The sequence below is a fragment of the Calidris pugnax genome, unplaced genomic scaffold (assembly GCF_001431845.1).
Source record: "Calidris pugnax isolate Ruff unplaced genomic scaffold, ASM143184v1 scaffold50, whole genome shotgun sequence".
Classification (NCBI taxonomy): domain Eukaryota; kingdom Metazoa; phylum Chordata; class Aves; order Charadriiformes; family Scolopacidae; genus Calidris; species Calidris pugnax.
Window position 1 is genome coordinate 2,037,795 of NW_015090780.1, and position 19,931 is coordinate 2,057,725.

At 48.4% G+C, this 19,931-nt stretch overlaps 1 protein-coding gene across 1 annotated transcript in view; it reads left to right on the plus strand.

The window, feature by feature from the left end:
- MYT1 (myelin transcription factor 1) overlaps nt 1-19,931 on the plus strand; it is an 88,583-nt gene that overhangs the window by 51,962 nt on the left and 16,690 nt on the right. The window contains exons 3-14 of the mRNA XM_014957187.1: nt 159-213; nt 2,125-2,155; nt 5,510-5,572; nt 6,320-6,567; nt 8,113-8,985; nt 9,904-10,038; nt 11,763-11,853; nt 13,376-13,489; nt 14,947-15,161; nt 17,857-17,981; nt 18,793-19,062; nt 19,739-19,893. Coding sequence (XP_014812673.1) covers nt 159-213; nt 2,125-2,155; nt 5,510-5,572; nt 6,320-6,567; nt 8,113-8,985; nt 9,904-10,038; nt 11,763-11,853; nt 13,376-13,489; nt 14,947-15,161; nt 17,857-17,981; nt 18,793-19,062; nt 19,739-19,893 — 2,375 coding nt within the window. The remainder of the gene's footprint in view (nt 1-158; nt 214-2,124; nt 2,156-5,509; nt 5,573-6,319; nt 6,568-8,112; nt 8,986-9,903; nt 10,039-11,762; nt 11,854-13,375; nt 13,490-14,946; nt 15,162-17,856; nt 17,982-18,792; nt 19,063-19,738; nt 19,894-19,931) is intronic.

Genomic DNA, 19,931 nt, shown 5'->3' on the forward strand with positions numbered 1-19,931 from the left:
ACTAAAATCAGGGCAAGAAACTTCTGTCTCAAAAATGCAGGAAAGCTTTCCCTGGCTGCCCAGGTATTTACCCAGAGCAACAGCCCCACGTGAGACTGTCCTTCAACACCAGTTTTCTTGTTGTTTCTTTCAACAGTTATCTTTTCTTTCCATTCCAGATGAGTTTAGAAAATGATGACAAGAGAGCACGCACGCGATCGAAGTCTATCAGAGGTGAGCAGCTGGTTATCCCGCAGCACGGGGATGTATAGACCTCAGCTCCCTGCACTTTGCTTGTTCCAAATGGGCTTTGATTTTTCAGATCCAGGCTTAATTCTTTAAGTTACGCTCACTGCCCCCCACCAAAAGCTGTCTAGGAACCTGGAAAACTCCAAACCACAAACCTTTATGGGTCCTCGTAATATTTAACCCTCATCCCCTATGTTCAGGGGAAGGGAAAAAAAAAAAAAAGCCCCTTTGCATGCTTTGCTTTAGGGGAATCGCAATCACTGGAGCTTCAGATCAGCTCCCGGGGCTTTCATCATGCACACTCTGCCAGCAGCTTTGAAGTTGCACATCTGAGGGTGCCTGGCAGAAGTAGTGCATGCTGGAGAAGCAAACAGGGCTGTCCCCCGGCAGGGACGTGAGGACAAACGACTTGTTAATACAAACCTCGATTGCTGGTTATTTCCCAACTTTAAAAAAAAAAAACAACCCACCATGCAGGTCTGTCTTTGCCTGCTTTCTCTCTGGGAGAAGGTGAAGGGCTTGGATATGGAGCACAGGGTGTCTCCTTGGGTGGTCCCATGGCCACGTGTGATGGTTATGGACCATCTTCTCTGGTTTTGTTCCTTTTTGTGACTGTGGATTTGATGAATTGCAAAGGTGGCTGGAAGCAAGGAATGAACGGGGCTGGCTGGAAAAGTGGGATGACTGCAGGGACCACAACTTCACCCACACAGCTGTGCTGGACCACCTTCCTTTGTCCTCACCCTCCTTGCTCTCCTCAGCATCTGCATCTTTTTATAAACAAAACCAAAGCCAGATGCTGCTAATTGTGCTGAATTGAGCTTAGATATTTGGGTTTCACTGCTTTGTGGCACGTACATAAAGGTGCTTGCTCAGGTTGCTAATGAGAATGCCCTGATTCTATTTATTTTCTCGCACCCTGCCTTCACCACACTTGAATCTGGGTTTCTTGATGTGAAAAGGTAATTTATTGCGTACACCCTGGGACTTGCCACTGCCTCCAGTTTGTTGAAGCTTGTGAGTCATCCCACCGGGAGCTGGATCCCAGGAAACCCAATTAGCTCAAACAAATTGAGCAAACGTGTTATGGTTTTTAGCCTGGGCAAATTTAGACTTGTGTTGTGGGTTTTTTTTTTCCCTCCTGATTATTTGGATTCTTGGCTGGATGTAAGGTTTCAGCAGCAATGTGATGTTGTTGTGTGTTGTTATTGTAAGCAGTGAGAAGTCCTCTTATTCCCAAGTGGAGAATAATCCCTAAAAACCCTACAAACTGTTTTTTACCCTAAAAGCCAAGTAAGACACCCCCTATCATGTGTCCAAATATTGGCTGGGCTCCTGCTTCAGCCCAGTGTGACGAGGAGAGGAGGAAAATATGGCTGTGCCTGTTGATGTTACAGAGGTACATGTGGCCATTGGAGCAAAACAGTAGGGAACTGCGCAAAAAACAATTGAGGACCATATTTTAAAGGCAAACCTAGAGAAGAAGGCATGAGAAAACTCAGTTTTGACTTAAAAGTGTTTGAGTTATATGCGCATATATCGGTATAGCTCCATTGCTTTTAAAGGTGTTGTGTATTTAGGGAGAGAGGTAGTCCCTGGTGCTGCAAACACGCACTCACATGCTTGAAATTAAGCACAGGGATGAGGATTTACAAGGCAGGATTATGATTTACTACAGGCTGGCATTCAGCAGGGGACAGCAGGATAGATTTGCCCTTTCTTTCCCAATTGGGATGCCCAAGGAGGCAGTAGAAGGTAGAAGCTGGAGGCAGTAGAAGGTGCAGGCAGGATACCATCCCCCAGAGAAGGGGCACGTCTCGGGGAAGGGCCAGGCACCCTCGTTGTGTTGTTGACCTTGTGTTTGTTTCCATTGCTGCTTCCCGCCCCTTCGCCCAGTGCCCACGGAGCTCATCGGCCAGGAGGTGAGGTAAGGACCCTGCTCCTCCTCGGCGGTGGGAGGGAGGGAGGGGACCTCATGCTGGGACCAGCCTGGGTGAAGCTCCACAACTCCTTACAGGCTCAGGAACCTGGGTGAGGGGAGAAAACCCATGGGACTAATGGGGTGGAGGTCTTGCTGCAGGGTTTATAGTGGTGGGCACCTTGCTGTGTCCAAGTCCTTGGACTTGACAACACACATTAGAGGAACCGCAGGAGATAAAGGGGTGAAAACAGGAGTTCTGGATGGGTCATGTTAGACGTGAGACACTGCAGCCACCCCCTGTCCTACCCCACATCTAAACCCCAGCAAAACCTGATGCCCACATTTTGTGTTGCAGGACCATTAGGGACAACATCCTACTAACCAGACTTTCTATTCCATGTATTTTACATTCCCTTATTGCCCCCAAACAACTTTGTGTCACATCACCCCTTGTGCCAGATGCTCCTCCTTTGGCCCCATGTCCCCTCCTGAGTCACCGGGGCCCTGTCCTCACTCATTTAGCAGCGCTGGCACGCCAACAGCAGCAGCCAAAAGAGCCAGAGCGAGCTTCCCCAGCCCTACAGAGCTTCTCATTATAAATAACAGCCTCCCCCAGCCCTAAGCTCCCTTTAAACCTTGCACAAGGGCTTACGCAAGAGGTAGGAGTCTTTAACCTGGCCAGGCGCTAATAGCAGGGGCTGCCTTTTCTAGCAGCCTCCGTTGGAAAGCCGTGCGTGTGTGTCAAAGAGTAATTGGACCTTAACCAACCCAATTTCAGAGCATTTCTGCTCCTCAGCTCTCCTATTACCCTGGAGAGCCGGGAGGGGCGAGCGGCGGCGGGCATGCCACTTCTCCAACTTTCATTGCTGAACACTTGAGTGGAGGTGGTAATTGGAGCAGGTGACATATATAAGGGGCAGGACAGAGTGCTCCACAAAGCCATCTCTGCAGCTGTCACCTAATTGCCTGATTAACTGGACGATTAATCGACTAATTGGAAGCAGGGCATCGTCTGCATAACAATAAGAGGCCCTTTTGTCAAGTATATGAAGGCTGGGGAGAGGGGGGAGAGCAGGTCGATGAGGTGGCTCTTGCAGGGAAGGATGGGCAGCTTTAATAGACCTCCAAGTCCCTTTCCCCTTCCAGGACTCCTGCCAAAATACATGAAACCTCCCCAGAGGAGAGCAGGGATGGGAAAGCATGGCCCGGAGCGTGCCGAGCATCACCTCTGCACTGGTGCTTTTCAGAGAGATTAAAATTGTCACACTGAAGCCAGAGACATCCCAAATCGCCACCTGCTTCGGAAAACCTCAACGCTGAACCACTTGGCTCTTTCCTACTGACTTTTTAATGCAGGCTTCATTTCATCACATCAAAAATGGCATGTTGGGGGGGGGGGATCGGCTTTAATTGATGCAGGAAAGTTTATAAAAGGCTGTAACATCATCAGAGCTGCTCTTGTTTCCCACTGAATAAGGCCTTTTTCAGGCAAGTCAGTGGTAACATAAACACTGCTCTGTTTCTCAGCGTACAGTCACTTAAAGTGTGTCTGGGGCTGCTCAGGACAGAGCAGCCTCAATCATGACTGAGGCCAATTAAAATTAAATAGACTTTCAGATCATCAGCAGAGGGGGGAGCTTCCTCTCCCAATTCTTCCAGTTACACACATTAGCGGGACAAGATCATCTTATATATGACCTTAGGTGTTTTGCTGGGGGGACAGGGGTGCCTTGCTGGAGGGCAGGACCCCAGGGACAGTGGGGCTCGGGGTGCTCCTGCACACCAAAAAACCTGGGAGCCATCCCCCAAGCGATGGCATTAGAGGATGCTCAGCATCTTGGTCTGAAATTGGGCCACGAGGAAAAGGGACAACAGGAAAGAGAGACTTCATCTTGGAGAGGCCAGGAGGTGCAGCTTACACCCACGGCCACTTATCCACCTCATCTAGAAAGCTGTGTCCCCTTAGGGGACGTGCTGCCGTCATTTGACCTCTCAGCTTTAGCTTTGCTAAACTAAAGCTAAGCCGGTCCCCCTGAAGGAAGGATTCCTACTCCCCTGACAGTTCAGTGGCCTTTCCCTGTCCCGGTTTTGGGTTGAATTATATTCTCTGAACACAACGATCTGACTTGTGCACGGTGTTCCGGGGAGCTGAGCCATTAATAACCCGCCGGTGCACCCAGAGCTGCTGCATCCATTAGTGCACTCAGATCCTCCTTATCCTCAGCTTTCTGCAAGGGCTGAGCTCTCTGCTGAGAGCAGAAATTGAGTCCCTAAAGCCTGACTTGGCACTTGGTACTATTTAATGTTGTCCCGTGTCTTTTACTCCAAGAATAACAGGCTGGCCAGCTCCCCTCTGGGCTGGCGATGCCTTCTCCCTTTGCACTGTCATCAAGAGATTTCATTAGCGCTTCCAACTTCCCGGGCCGAGGGTGATACGGTGCTAAATGAGGTTATTAATCCTACACGACTCGAGAATTCCTCAGACGTCAGGCGAGTCACTTGGGCATCCTATAATCAATGCCATAATCTGGTTTTGCCAGAAAATGTTTGCTTTAATGCGTCTTATCTGGAGCCCTTATAGCTCCTGGAGCTGGGGCTAATTACCCCTGCAGGGGAGACGCGTGGCCCCGCACCGAGCGATGCAGCAAGAAGGCAGCGTCGCTGCAGCCCATGGCAAAGGCAGCAGTGGCTGTGAGTGCTGCCCAGAGATCCCTGGAAGCCTTTAACTCATCCCCTTCTGCGGAGCTGCAGGAACAAATGCTGGGATTTGGGAGATCTGGTCACCTAAATCCCATCCATTCACCCAAAAGTGATTTTGAGGATTTTTGTCCTGGTGATCTCCACCCAACATGCTCTGGTTAAAACCTCCTCGGTCTCCTCCCAGCCTGCTCTTTCCAAAAAGCCATCCATTTCTTAGTTCGATGAACCCCAGTTCCCTGACAGGCCATCAAATAAGGGAAAAGCCCATGTTTTCCTCTTGCAGCAGAGAAAAAGACAAATAAAGAGTGGCAGTGGGGAGGCAGAGTGCAGTAGTTGTCTGCTTTTTAAAAGCTTGCTCTTACACATGCAAATCTTTAATTAAACATACTCATAAAACTATAATGAACTGTTCATCTAATTAAATGGGGTGAGTCATTTCATTAATTTTTAGCAAACTGCAAGGCTGCTCTCCTGCCCTCCTCACTTGGAATTCAAAGGGACAAGCTGAACCTTTTGAAGGAAATTATCTTCCCTTTCGCGGTTGTTTTGTTCCTTGGGCACAGGACCTGTTTAACTGACCATAGTTTATACACTTCTAATTAAAAATGAATTCTCTGAGTCCTATTGCTGTTCCTGATGGCTGCTTGTTTCCCTCTCAAGCTGTCCAACCCCAGGCTGTAACGGCTCAGGACACATCCGTGGAAAGTATGCAAGACACAGAAGGTGAGGCTGGGTCGGAGGTGGTGGGGATGGAAAAACGCCAGCAAGAAACCCAAAGACAGATGTTCACTGGAGAAAGGCTGGTTCAGAGCAGCAACCCAACTCCCCTGCCCCAAATCCACCTGTGAAAGAGCCAATTTTCTGTCTCTCCATCAGTCCATGAGGGGGGATCGGCATCACCAGGCTGACAGTAGCCTTCCCACAGATCCCAAACCATGGCAGAAGTACCTGGCTCAGGTGCCTGGGGTTGATGGGAGGTGTCAACAGGCAGAGATTTTGGTCTGTTTGGTGCCTCTATGGACAAGGAGGGGAAATAAGAGCACACTGGCTGCCTTGAGGGCCATGCCAGCCTTAACTGATGGCTTTCATCACCCTACAATGGTGAAATCGGTGTAGTTGGTGGGCATGACCTGCCTAGTTTCATGGTGGCACTGGTGGCCGTCACCAACCCTGGTGCTGGGAGCTGTTGGTCCTGCTGCTCCCTGGACAATCACTGCCTATGGGTCAGAGTGCTGGAGAGAGCCCAGTATCTTCACAGTGTCTTCTGAGAAAAGTTGACATGGTTGCAAAAAGTCAAGGTCTGAGAGTTAAACTGGCTAAAAAGCTGGGCTGCTGGATGATATTTTATTTTTTTGCTTTAGTATTTGTGCGCTTGTCCCAGTTGCCTTTGCCCAACCAGTTCAAGATGCCGTAGCCATGCCTTTTCTCACTGGGCAATGCCTCCTCTCTGCTCCTTGATCCCATCTGCAGTTTACAGAGCTGCCCTCTAGCCAAGAAGAGGAAACTTCAGGACGCGGAGGCCGAACATCTGGTGTCGAAGAGAAAATCCCATCCGCTCAAGCTGGCCTTGGATGAAGGCTACAACGTTGACAGCGACGGCAGCGAGGAGGCCGAGGCCAAGGAGGAGTCCGGCTCCGAGGAGTCAGAGGGGACACTGGAGGAGGACGAGGCGGAGGCGGTGGAGCAGGAGGAGACCCGCAGCCCCGAGCCGGCAGAAGGTGCTTTATCATTATTGATTGCAGAGCTGTGTTCTGCAGATGAATAAAGGGCAGGGAGTGTTAATAACCAGGAGTTATAGCTCCCCTGAATTATGTACAGGATGGGTCCTTCAATTATGATGTTCAGTGGGAGCACAACAGCAAAGCTCTGGTTAAGCTGAGAGACGCACAGATTGTTTCTGGTGTCTTAAAAATGAGGGATTTTCCATCAGGGATGCTCCCTGGGGAAGGACCCACGGCAAGCACAGAGGAGCTCGCTGTGTGACTCAGATGGGGATGGGGAAGGCAGCCGAGGTCCTGCACCGGTGCCTCGATGGGCTGGGCTGGCTTCTCCAGTGCAGGAGCATCCCCCTGCCCGGATCCGGCCACTATCCCAGAGGGGGAATGACAGACAAACCAGCCGGGTGTCCTGGCACCGTGTTGGACCCGGTTTGGAGCCCCTGATTTGGGGAGCACTGGGAGCAAGGGGGGCCAGATGGCTGCTGGTGGTGGGGGGCTGGGAAGCCGTGCACATCTGAGCCCCACGGCAAACCAACTGGGTGTCCAGCCGGGGTCCTGGCACTGTGTCGGACCCGGGTTGGAGCCCCTGGTTTGGGGAGCACTGGGAGCAAGGGGGCCAGATGGCTGCTGGCAGTGGGGGGCTGGGAAGCCACGCACATATGAGCCCCACAAAAGCTTCTACGTGGAAATGCCCTCCCTACCTGTCATCCCAAATGCAGTAAATTAGGCTGCTCCAGGGGTGTAACAGCCAGACTCTGGTTTCAATTAAGCTTAAGTAAGACAAAGAGATGTTTATGAGCTTATATAATTACTTTATTTTCCTCCTTTTTTTTCCTTTTCCTCCTTTTTTTTCCTTTTCCTCCTTTTTTTTCCTTTTCCTCCTTTTTTTTCCTTTTCCTCCTTTTTTTTTTCCTTTCCTCCTTTTTTTTCCTTTTCCTCCTTTTTTTTTTCCTTTCCTCCTTTTTTTTCCTTTCCTCTTTTCTTTTCCTCCTTTTTTTCTTTTCCTCCTTTTTTTCTTTTCCTCCTTTTTTTTCCTTTCCCTCCTTTTTTTTCCTTTCCCTCCTTTTTTTCCTTTCCCTCCTTTTTTTCCTTTCCCTCCTTTTTTATTTTCCTCCTTTTTTTTTTTTTGTTTTCCTCCTTTTTTTTTCTTTTCCTCCTTTTTTTTTCTTTTCCTCTTTTTTTTTCTCCATTTTTTTCCTTTTTCTCCATTTTTTTCCTTTTCCTCCTTTTTTTTTTCCTTTTCCTCCTTTTTTTTTTCCTTTTCCTCCTTTTTTTTTTCCTTTTCCTCCTTTTTTTTTTCCTTTCCTCCTTTTTTTTCCTTTCCTCTTTTCTTTTCCTCCTTTTTTTCTTTTCCTCCTTTTTTTCTTTTCCTCCTTTTTTTTCCTTTCCCTCCTTTTTTTTCCTTTCCCTCCTTTTTTTCCTTTCCCTCCTTTTTTTCCTTTCCCTCCTTTTTTTCCTTTCCCTCCTTTTTTTCCTTTCCCTCCTTTTTTTCCTTTCCCTCCTTTTTTTTCCCTCTTTTCTTTTCCTCCTTTTCTCTCCCCTCAGAGAGAAGCCCAGCAAAATCAACCCACTATGGACAAAACACGGCAACAAGTACGTCTGGGCCCAGCAAGGCCAACTATAGCAGCTATCAAGAAATAATCGCCAACTCTCTCCTAAACCTAGGCCAAATAGCGGAGGAAACCCTCGCCATCGAAGGGCAGCTGCCTGAGGCTGAGCTGCAGGGCTCCAAGCCCCCATCCAACGTTGTGCACTTGGTCCATGAGGACGCAGGAGAGGAGTTAGTGGAGGAGGAGTGCGACAAGGAGATCATCATCCAGACGGAGGATGCGGAGGAGGTCATTGAGGTCACCAGTGAACGCAGCAGCGAGTTGTGCTCGGAGCACCGGGACGACGCGACCTGCGAGGAGTCCTGCAAACTGCAAAAGGCTGAAGCAGAAGAAGAGGATGAGGACGAGGAAGAGGAGGATGAGGATGAGGAGGAAGAGGAGGAGGAGGAAGAAGAGGATGAGGAAGAGGAAGAAGAAGAGGAGGATGAAGAGGAGGAGGAGGAGATGGCTCCTGAAGTGATCTGTGAAGAAGCTCCTCACACTTCTCAGGACACCCAGAAAAGCCACTGTGAAGGGCAGTTCAGCCCGAAGCCCGAGTACTCGGTCATCGTGGAGGTCCGGTCGGACGATGACAAAGATGATGATGCCCGCTCCCAGAAATCAGCGGTGACCGACGAGTCAGAGATGTATGACATGATGACGAGGGGGAACCTGGGGCTGCTGGAACAAGCCATCGCGCTGAAGGCCGAGCAGGTGAAAATCGTGCGGGAGCCCAGCCGGCTGCCAGGAGAGCACGTAAAGCACTTCCAGGTGGATGAGAAACAGAGCAAACCGCTGGACAGCATCCGGAAGAGCTACTATGGCAAAGGTATGGGGATGAGTCTTCGTGTGTCTCCTTCCTTCCTGTCCCCAGCTGAATTTTCTTGCTAAGCACCCCAGGAAAACTAGGAAACTTGGCTGCTGGAGGGTTTCACAGCCCACAGTGGAAATTTAGCCACAAATCCTCAATGCCCAGAGGGATGGGGACATCCTAGAGGTCTGGGTGGTCCTGCTTTGGCAGGGGAGTTGGACTAGATGATCTCTATGGTCCCTTCCAACTCTAAAAATTCAGTGAAATTCATTGAAACAATGATTGTAGAAGACACAAAATGATGGTGTCATCACCACCAGGGGAAATTGCCTGGCTAAATTGCCTATTGGCCTTGAAAATCTCACCCTAAACAGCAAAGCTGGCTTAAAATCCAAGTGAATTTTAAAGCAGTGGTAGGACTCTGGTCACAGCAACACCAGGGACTTGGCAGGGGCTGCAGAGTCCCCTGGACTCCGAATTGTAGAGGACACAAAATGATGGTGTCATCACCATCAGGGGAAAGTGCCTGGCTAAATTGCCTATTGGCCTGAAAATCTCACCCTAAACAGCAAAGCTGGCTTAAAATCCAAGTGAGTTTTAAAGTGGTGGTAGGAGTCTGGTCACAGCAACACCAGGGACTTGGCAGGGGCTGCAGAGTCCCCTGGACTCTGAGCTGGGCTGCCCGCTCGGTTGCTGTGAGCAACTCCATGCTCCTGGTGGGGTTGGTACTCAAATTGCTTTGCTGGTTTTAAATTTTAAAACTTCCAGTGTTCCAATTCCACCTTTAGGGGAAAAAAAACCCACATCCAAACCCAAAGGTTTCTCCCTGTTTGACTGGAAAAGTGGTGGGAAGCATCCTCGGCAATTTTTTTCTTCTCTTCTTCCCCTCCACACCTGCTAATGTGTTTCCCACCGCCCTCTCCCCACCATCCCTAGATCCCTCAAGACCCGAGAAGCGAGAAATCAAATGTCCAACTCCTGGCTGCGATGGGACCGGCCACGTCACGGGGCTCTACCCTCACCACCGCAGCCTCTCTGGTTGTCCGCACAAAGACAGGATCCCTCCCGAGAGTGAGTACATGGGGGGGGCAATTTCTCTCTTCTTAACGCCTCTTCCCCTCCACACCTGCTAATGTGTTTCCCACCGCCCTCTCCCCACCATCCCTAGATCCCTCAAGACCCGAGAAGCGAGAAATCAAATGTCCAACTCCTGGCTGCGATGGGACCGGCCACGTCACGGGGCTCTACCCTCACCACCGCAGCCTCTCTGGTTGTCCGCACAAAGACAGGATCCCTCCCGAGAGTGAGTACATGGGGGGATAATAAGGGTTGCTTAAATGAGTCTGAAGCCTTATTTCCCAGGGGGAATTTCACACCTGATGGGTAGAGCTGTCTCAAGGCCAGTGAGCACCCCAAATGATGTGAATTTTATGACTGAATCCCTAGCATAAGCCTGATGTTAATCCTTGGGGTATAACAGTTTCTGGCATGAGATGGTGTTTTTTCAAGTTGTTCCAGGATGTTTCTATCTCCCAAAATGTTATTGCTCTTCATGGGAAATGCGATGGAGATTACTAGGAAGTCCTACCCTTCTTAAAGATTTTTAGCACCATCCTGTGGAGAATGAGGTCCCTTCTCTGAAAATCAAAGAGGTGCTTTAAAAATGACTGCCTTTGTAACTCACCTCCAGAGGTGTGTTAATCAGTTCCCATCCTTACCCTGAATGTGACGTATTTTTCCTCATTTGGGATATCATGTTTGGAAGAAGGGGAAACTGTTCTTTCTTGTCACCCAAATGTGCTCAAGGTGTGGTGAAGGAGAGGAGTCGTTCAGATGCACAGGGTAGCTGAGCCTCCCCCTAAAATCTCATCACTGTAAAATTCACAAGGGGCTACATCTATTCCACAGAAAATATTTATCATCATCATAACAGATTTTTATACATATATATATAGAGATTTTATTTCTACCTCTCTACCAGCATCCTAAATAGCTTTCCCTGTGCATATATATAAAAATCAATGTTGTATGTTTATGATAATGGCATAATAGACCAAAAAAAAAAAAAAAAAAAAGCCCTTCCTTATCAGTAATTTCAAAAGTTGCAGACCTGCCATAAACACGGAACTGCAGGAAACAAGGAGAAAGTAGAGTTATCTTCACACAGGCTTGAATGCAAGGGAAAATATTAATAAATAAGCAACACAAGCAGTGTGCTTTAGAAAGCCTTGCAAATCGAATTATTTTCTTTACTTTTAAGGTCAGCGCTGCAGGAAGCAATAATCCTGAAGATTAAAATTTTAAAAAAAAAAAACAACAAAAACCACAACCAAACAAAGACTAGTCCTAAGGATAAAAGCAGAGATACAACTTCAATCACTTAAAACTACCTGAAATTGGGAGACCTGGCTCCAAAACGGTGGCGGGCGGGGAGGGGCTGGGTGGGGGAAGCCGGATTGCAATCAGCAAACGAGGAGAAAGCCCAAGCTGTGTGCAGAGATGCTAATCTAGTGCTGACCTGAGCACTGCTGCCTTGTAAATCTTTTTTTCCTTTACTCAGACGAATTCTAATTACAGCCTTTCACGTTCCCTGATTTCTAGGAAACCAGTGTGCAAGACTTGATCATTTTGTCTTTTTTTTTTTTTTTTTTTTTTTTTTTTTTTTTTTTTTTTAATTTTTTTTTTTTTCCCCTAAAAAAGATTTGTTTTTTTTTTTTTTTTTTTTTTTTTTTTTTTAATTTGTCTTTGATCTTTATCAAGTTGTTTTTGCTTCCCTTCCCCTTCTCGCTCCGAAGTCTTGGCGATGCATGAGAACGTGTTGAAATGTCCCACGCCAGGCTGCACAGGACAGGGTCACGTCAACAGCAACCGCAACACGCACAGGAGGTACCAGCTTTCATTTCTTCTCCATAATGGCCAGGGCAAGGATGGCAGTAGGGCAACCAGCCCAAAACATGTTGCTTTTACTCTTGCACTGAGAGATGGTGTAACTAAGGTGTTCAAGGCCAGGCTGGATGGGGCTTTGATCAACCTGGGCTGGTAGGAGATGTCCCTGCCCAGGGCAGGAGGGTTGGAACTACATGATCTTTAAGGTCCCTTCCAACCCAAACCATTCTATGAAGTAGGGATGACCCTAAGACAATAATATGGGAAAGTAAGATGAGGCAGTAATTTCTGGATGGGAATAGAGCAGAGCAATGCCTCCAGGCTCCCAGGTGGAACTATGGAGGGGCAGATGCTGATGGGGGTTCATGGAGGAGGTGTTATGCACCAGGGAAGCAGAGGGGGCCTGGTGAGGCTGACTGGAGGGTGATGATTCTGTTTGGTGGTATGGCCCTTAGCAGGTTTTCTAGGAATTTCCACAATATTGATGAACTGGGAATTTAGGTCCTCTTGCTGTAGGACCTCAGCCTAGACATGTCAGGAGGGGACAGGGTTGCACTTTGGGATCTTAATTATACCCCATGTTCTGGTGTTGGACAAACTCCATCCCTTTCATAAACAAGAAGGCTGCAAGAGGAGTGGATGATGCTCTTAAAAGCCAGAAACCTTCCAAAAAGCTGCACTCGCTTGTGCTACAGGGATGCGCTCATGAATTTATGATTTCCTATTCGTTGCTGTTGAGCTTAATTGGCAGAGAGTGACAGCTCTGGGGATGTTGATGCATCTGGGGGCGTGAGGTGAGTTTGTGTCATTAGTCATTCAGCCTTGGAGGAACCTGGTGGATGCTTTGTTGTAGCCGTAGCCGCCAGTGGAAAATTAGGGAAATCTGCTCGGTTAATTGAGAAGCTTGGTTTGGTGCAGGCAGCAAGTGATTGCAGTGAGATCGAGGTGATCCACTGGTGTTAGTGGTCTAACTCCTGACTCGTGCATAGGGGGTGTGTGAGAAAAAGCCATTACAGCCCCCAAGCTCCCCCAGGCACCGGCGCAACAGCAGCCGCACACATCAGAAGTGCAAATGTTTCCCCAAAAGTGCTCCCTTCAAACAGGCCCTGCAAAAGATCCAAATAAATAAAAATCAAAAATGCCATTAAATGCTAAAACCACTCAAAGAAACCAGCCTATCCCCTTCTGTTCCTGCTGTGCTCAGCCCCAGGGGAGCTGCCTCCTTCATCCACCTCCGGGCCCTGGGGGATGCTCTGGGGCTCATCCTGGAGAGATTTGGCACTTGATGTTTTGCTGCTTTGCTGCTTGCCAAGACTAAAAGTAAGCTAGGATAATGAAAATTTTAAAAAACCCTCTAAATGCAAACATTTTCTCATGGGCTCAGTGCAACTCTGGGTCACCAAAAGGAAGATTTTTATGCTCATCCCTCACACTTGGTTTCCTTCTCTCTTTTTTCCCCTCCTTCTTTAAAAAAAAAAACAACAAAAAAAACCAACAAAAAACCCAAACCAAACTCTCTCAGTTTGTCTGGGTGCCCCATTGCTGCTGCTGAAAAATTAGCCAAATCGCATGAAAAGCAACAAACCCAGCCTGGTGATCCTTCGAAGACCAGCTCCAATTCTGACCGGATCCTCAGGTAAATGGGAGCGCGGAGCCCAGCGCCGGGTGTCCCCCCTCCCAGTCACCCCAGTCCCCCCCCCGTTGGGCCACGCTGGCAAAGAGCAGCCGTCACGGGTCCCTCCGGCTGTATCTTGATACTGCTGAGTCCTGTTATTATGATCATAGGTCTCGCCAAGGTGGGGGAGATATTTAATTGATGATCCCAGGGAGGGCATTGAGGACAATGAATTGCTTCTGTAGCATCAATTAATGCTGAGGCTACAGGCCAAAGGGTTCTACCAGTGCAGCAGAAGGCATTTGTGCCGATTGCTCCACAACGCAAACTGCCAGGGAATGATGGCTATTATATTAGCATTATAAGTAGGGTGGGCTCGGGGAGGGGGAGGAGGAGATTTAAGCTACATATAAATCACCCAGTTTTGCCCGAGTCCACCCGCTTTTCTTCCTCAGCCCCACCCGGTCCGGAGGAGAGAAACCTGCCACTCATTTCCAAAGCAGTCACATTTATTTTGTTATTTTGCCCATCTCTATCTCCCCGGGAGAAAGGGCTGTCTCACATTAAGGATGTCCCTGATAGATGCTGGCTTCCGTAGCTGATGTGATTCATGAGGCTACAGATGGATTGTAATATGGTTAGTTATTTTGCAACGAGAGCAGGACAAAACCTGCCGTACAAGCCCTGAGCAGCACTCCCACAAAGGCACCGGGGGGGCTGATTAATTTATTTATTTGCTCGCCAGGAGTGCTGAGCACCCCCCTGCACCGGCGCTCGGTGCTTTTGGAAAGGCCATTTAGGGCGATTACTTATTTATTTGCGGCGGAGCCCGCGCCGGGCACTGAACGCTCTGAGCACATCACGAGGACGGTCCATGCTCCAAGGAGCTCCCGCTCCGAGGACTCGCTGGTGGAAAGAGGTCACGGGAAGGAGAATAACAATAGGCCATTTATATACAATTTATATGCAAGACAAATTGATTCATGATAGGCAGCCCGGCAGAAGCGGGTCTTTAGGAGGGACTCTGCAGGCAGGGGAGAAGCCCTGGTGCCTTGGCAATGAATTCAGGGGGGGGCAGAGCTAAACTGGGGGTGTCTTCACACCTTCTTGTGCCGTCCTGTGTTGTGCTCCCATAGGTGAGTGATGCCCAAGTTTCTACTGCTGTTGGAAGGTGCTGCCACACCACGGCAGCCTGCAAGGATATCGTTTTGGATGGGATTGACACCTTGGTGTTTTGCTTATAAAAAGAGGGGGGGGAAAAAGGGGAAAACAAAAGGGGGGGGAAAAAGTCATCTAAGAGACCCAAACCAGACATAGACTTGCTGAGGGAGAGCAAAAGGACTGTGGCTGCCCCTTTTTCCCCAGTAATCCCTCGGGGACAAGGTGCAGCTACATGTCCCCGTCATGTCTGGTCCTCTCTCAACACCCATCTCGTCAAGGAAAGAAGAAATCACTCTTTCTCCTTGTTTCATCCGCAGGCCTATGTGCTTTGTGAAGCAACTGGAGATCCCTCAGTACGGAAGCTACCGGCCCAACATGGTCCCAGCAACCCCCCGGGCCAACCTGGCCAAGGAGCTGGAGAAGTACTCCAAGGTCACCTTCGATTATGCAAGTTTTGATGCTCAGGTTTTTGGCAAACGCATGCTTGCCCCAAAGATTCAGACTAGCGAAACCTCACCTAAAGCCTTTAAATGTAAGTTGGGAGCAGGGATTGGGCTGGGTTTTGCATTTTCTGCCTTTCTCAGCGTGTCGCGAGGCTCTTGGGATTGTGGACTTGGGGTGATGGGAGAGTCTTGGGACCGATGGGAGAGAAATGGGCATGGGGAGGCTGAGTGGGGTCCCAAGGTGTCCACCTGCAGTGGAGAGAGGAGCCCATGGCTGCTGGGAAAACTTTGCTTGGGGAACAGTTGCTTTGGTTTCGGCTTTGGGAAGAACTGCATCGAGTGGTGGGAACATTAATCTGAGCGGTGTCTCTAGGTGGGATAAGTTACATAGTTGTTCTCAGTCAGTCTCTGTTGCTTTGCAGTTCATATCTATTGATCTGTCTTTCCTCATCTAGCTAAATGGATTATAGTTTTCTTCTCTTCCATCTTATATATGACCCACTCCACCCATTTGTCTTCTCTGCTCTGCTCTCCAGCTCTGCTACCTATCGATCACCCACCTCCTATCCCCCAGCTCTTTCCTGTCGTAGCCACCCATCTCTGCTCCGCACCGAGGACCTTGCACTGGTGCCAACACTGTGCAACGAAATTGGGGGTGAAAAGGAGATAGCTAAATAAACCCTCAGGGGCTGGGCTGTCAGGAGCAGGAGGGGGAGCCAGCCCACCCCAGGCTGATGTTCAACCTCCTCCTTCTCTTTAACACTAAACGTGCACCTGAAGACATCTTTTTGAGGGGAAAAAAAAGAGAGATTTAGGAGCCCAGTTTGCAGAAGTCAGCAGCCTCAAGAGGGCTTTCTGTCTGGCTAATCCCACTTCCACAATCCTGTTTAATCCTGGTGCAGCTGCTCTCTAAAAAGTGCTCGTACTTGAAAGCATCCCGGTTGTTGCACTACAATGGAAGCGCCCTTTATTACAGTACTAAATCTGTAAAGGATCAGACAATGAAATTGGATGGAGGCCAGAGAGCACAACTGCCACTGTCATCCTGGGTTAGAGCTGATGGAAAAGTAATTTGTTTCCCAGCACAAGTGATTCTCTTGCTGAATAGATTGTGTTATTTGCAATATTAGCAAAGAATTTTCAGGGTAATTGTACTGACAAAAATAATTCCAGCAAACCCACTAGGATAATCCTTTCTATTTTTTCTCATCACTTATTTTACTAATTTGCTGATTGCGAGTCTATTAGTGGTAGAAATACTTATGAAATGGAAAAGCATCGCTGAGCCTCCGGTGTGAAATTGAAATTGGCATCTCACGATCCTGGATATTGTCAGGTTGGGCTGGCAAATACCCGCACCCCGCCGCAAAGACATGGATTAAAAGGGACTCGAAAACAAGCAGCCATACACAAGAATAACCATTTGGGCAAACCTCCAATGAGTTAATCAAAGCGACAAGATGAATATGATTGCCAATCATAGCAGGGAAATCTGTTCCTTTCACTGAGAACTTATTTTAAAGAGATCTTCATCCAGAGGGATTTATATTCCCCTGCATGTGTGTGCATAACTCCCATTAATGTCAATACGCATTATATACGCACACAACGAGGAAGAAAGCAGTCCTCAGGAAGATTAGCATTTTATAGTGTCTTATATTATGAGTTTGTAATGGAAATAATGAAATCGCTTTGCTCGGTAGCCACATCAACTGAAGTTGACTTGCTGCTTCGCCATCATCAAGCCAAAGCTTGTGAGTCTTCCCTGGTGAGACTCCTACTGAAGGGGGTGGATTTCTCCCCCCCCAAAAAAGGTTCAGAATGAAATTAACTAGGAATTTGAAGATTTTCCTAATTGATCTCCTGGTGAGACTCCTAATGAAGGGGGTGGATTTTCCCCCCCCAAAAAAAGGTTCAGAATGAAATTAACTAGGAATTTGAAGATTTTCCTAATTGATTCAGAATACAGCCCTGTGACTGAGATGATCCCTGGTTTGCACCCACTGGAACTAGTGACTTCAGAGGGACTCTGTGTGGGTCAGGGACATCCTAAACAGGACCAGGTTTGAGATTAGGGAAAGTTTTATTGTGGGTTAACCCTCGGAAACACTTGCTTTCATTTCTTGGGGTGTAGAGAGAAATTGCACGTCCAGGACTGCACTGCAGCATGCCGTGACGTACAGTAACTGTGGTGTGCGGCTGTGTAATAAATCCTGTTATTTGGGCATATTTAAATGATATGTCAGCTGTCAGAAAATCCATATTTCACTAGCATCACCAGCGGAAGCTCATATTTCATGGCAATGGTTTTGCTATTAATGTAATTTTTTAAATAGTAAGTTTTCAAACGTGCTACAAGAAATCTCCCCATCAGTCAGCTCTGCAGATAAGTCATGAACAATAAAAAAGACCCGGGGAGCTTCTCTAAGCTTTTTCCTTTAACTGCTTCCACCAAGGGTAGCTTTAATGAAGAAAAGCACTCGTGTTGTGGGGAATTGGTGGCAGAGTCAGTTCATGAGTTAAGTTTTTCACACCCAGAGAGCCCTGCACAAGCTGCAGCCAAATAGCCCGTGGATTGGTAATAACCACCATTTGCTGCTGGAACTGCTCGTACATCACCTGTGTCAGACTGACTTAACCTCTCCTCGCTGCCTGGGCCGGTTATACATTAGCTTTGTGTTGTTCCTTCTCTTTTTATTCCAGCCAAACCTTTTCCAAAGGCCTCTTCCCCCAGCCACAGCCCCTCCAGCAGTTACGTGAAGAGCACTTCATCTTCCTCCACAGGCTTCGACTACTCCCACGACGCCGAGGCCGCGCACATGGCCGCCACTGCCATCCTCAACCTCTCCACCCGCTGCTGGGAAATGCCGGAGAATCTCAGCACCAAGCAGCAAGAGGCCCCCGGCAAGGTGAGCCCAGCAAGCCCAGGGGACCCACCACCCCCTCCAGCAAGCAGCGGAGTGGGTTGAAACTTGAAGTTTGGGATGGGAGAAATACCGCTTTTGGTTTTTCCCCTTCCTTTCATTTTAATTTTTAAATAGAGAGGGAATGCAGAGGCTCATCACACGTCGCCCTTTTGCTCCCTGCTTTGGGTGATGCAGTTTGGAGAAGGTAATGTTGGCTCTTAGGGTGCTATACAGATGCAGCATGCTTCAAATTGAGATGCATCATGGTTCAAATTACTCATCTGAGAAGAGCATCATTCCCAAACAGTCTTAGGGCTGGTTTCAGTTGCCCACTGGTCTGTATCTCATGCCATTAGAGGGGGAGGACTTTGTAGAGTAGGGTAGATGGTTGGACTCGATGATCCCAAGGGTCTCTTCCAACCTGAATGATTCTATGATTCCCCAGTTGTGTCCAGCCTGACCTCCAGCTATTTTTCAGAGGAACACAGATTTTCCAGAAGTCCCATGTTGCGCTCCCAGCATTGGGCAGATGTCTTAGGTACCACGAGGCTTCTTAAATGGCACTAGATACCTGCATTCAAGCAATTGAGTCAAAATGCCACGTTGCTGGTAGTACAGGGATGCATTTGCACAGCATGTTTCTGAAATACTTATGAAAGAGCATCCCTTCCATTCAGTTCCCTCCAGCTGACTGTGTAGAGAGGATGGGGCATGAATAACTTGCCCCCCGCAGTGCAAAAGACAAAGGGGGGGTACAATCCCCCCAGGGAATTGCTGGCAGCTGCTAACGCTGGGCACGTTTCCAACCTTTCAGTCCATGGACATTGAGGTGGATGAAAACGGGACTCTGGACTTGAGTATGAACAAGCACCGCAAGCGGGAGAGCACCTTTCCCAGCAGCAGCAGCTGCAGCAGTAGTCCCAGCATGAAGTCCCCAGATGTGTCCCAGCGCCAAAACAGTACCAGTGCCACGAGCAGCACCATGACCTCCCCCCAGTCCAGCCAGACCTCCCGCCAGGATGAATGGGATGGGCCCATTGACTACACTAAACCAAACCGTCAGCGGGAAGAGGAGCCAGAAGAGGTGAGTGGTGACTCTTGACATTTAAATAATACCTCATGGAGGACTCAATGCCATGTTTTCTTACACAGTTGTCCTATTTTACCCCCAACCCCCTACTTTGCTCTTTAAGCCTAGGAGAGAAGTATTATCTTTGTCAATGCTACCAGACATGTCTTGGGGTGAATGCTCTTGGCTCCATTGGGGTGGTCTTGCCAAGGAAGAACCTACCACTTTTGTTGTCCTGGGTCTGCAGTGCTTTCTTTGTTGTAAATCCTTTCAGCTCATTTGGACCAGTGATGCTCCCCAGGATGATTTATATCTGCCATTAGCAGATGCCACTAACATTAATCCTTGCAGGTGGGGGAACCCAGCCATTACCTCTTGGCTAGGGTACTGGGGAGGCAGGTGCTGCTGAGGATGAGTATGGGTGGACTGCACTGATCTTCAGCCCTTCAGGACCTTGGGAGAGCCAAGTGTACATCCCTGTACAAACAAAAAATGTTTTACACATTTCTTCTATAGAAAGGGAAAAGTACAGGCTATTTGATCTGAGGTTTGGGTACTCTGAGGCTCTTGCAAAGGGCTCAGGAGCGTTGGCAATGCTGCACGAACTGGGATGAACCTGGGATCCTTTCCCACCATGTCTCAGCAGCAATGAACACCACTACAACCACTTTTCCTGACTGTTTCCTTGCAGTCAGAGCCTGCTGCCCACTCTTTTGCCTCCTCGGAAGCTGATGAGCAAGAAGTGTCGGAGGAAAACTTTGAAGAACGAAAATACCCAGGGGAAGTTACTTTAACCAACTTCAAGCTTAAATTCCTCTCCAAGGACATCAAGAAAGAGCTGCTCACGTAAGTCCTGCCTTCTTGTCTCTTCCTCCAAAATGTAT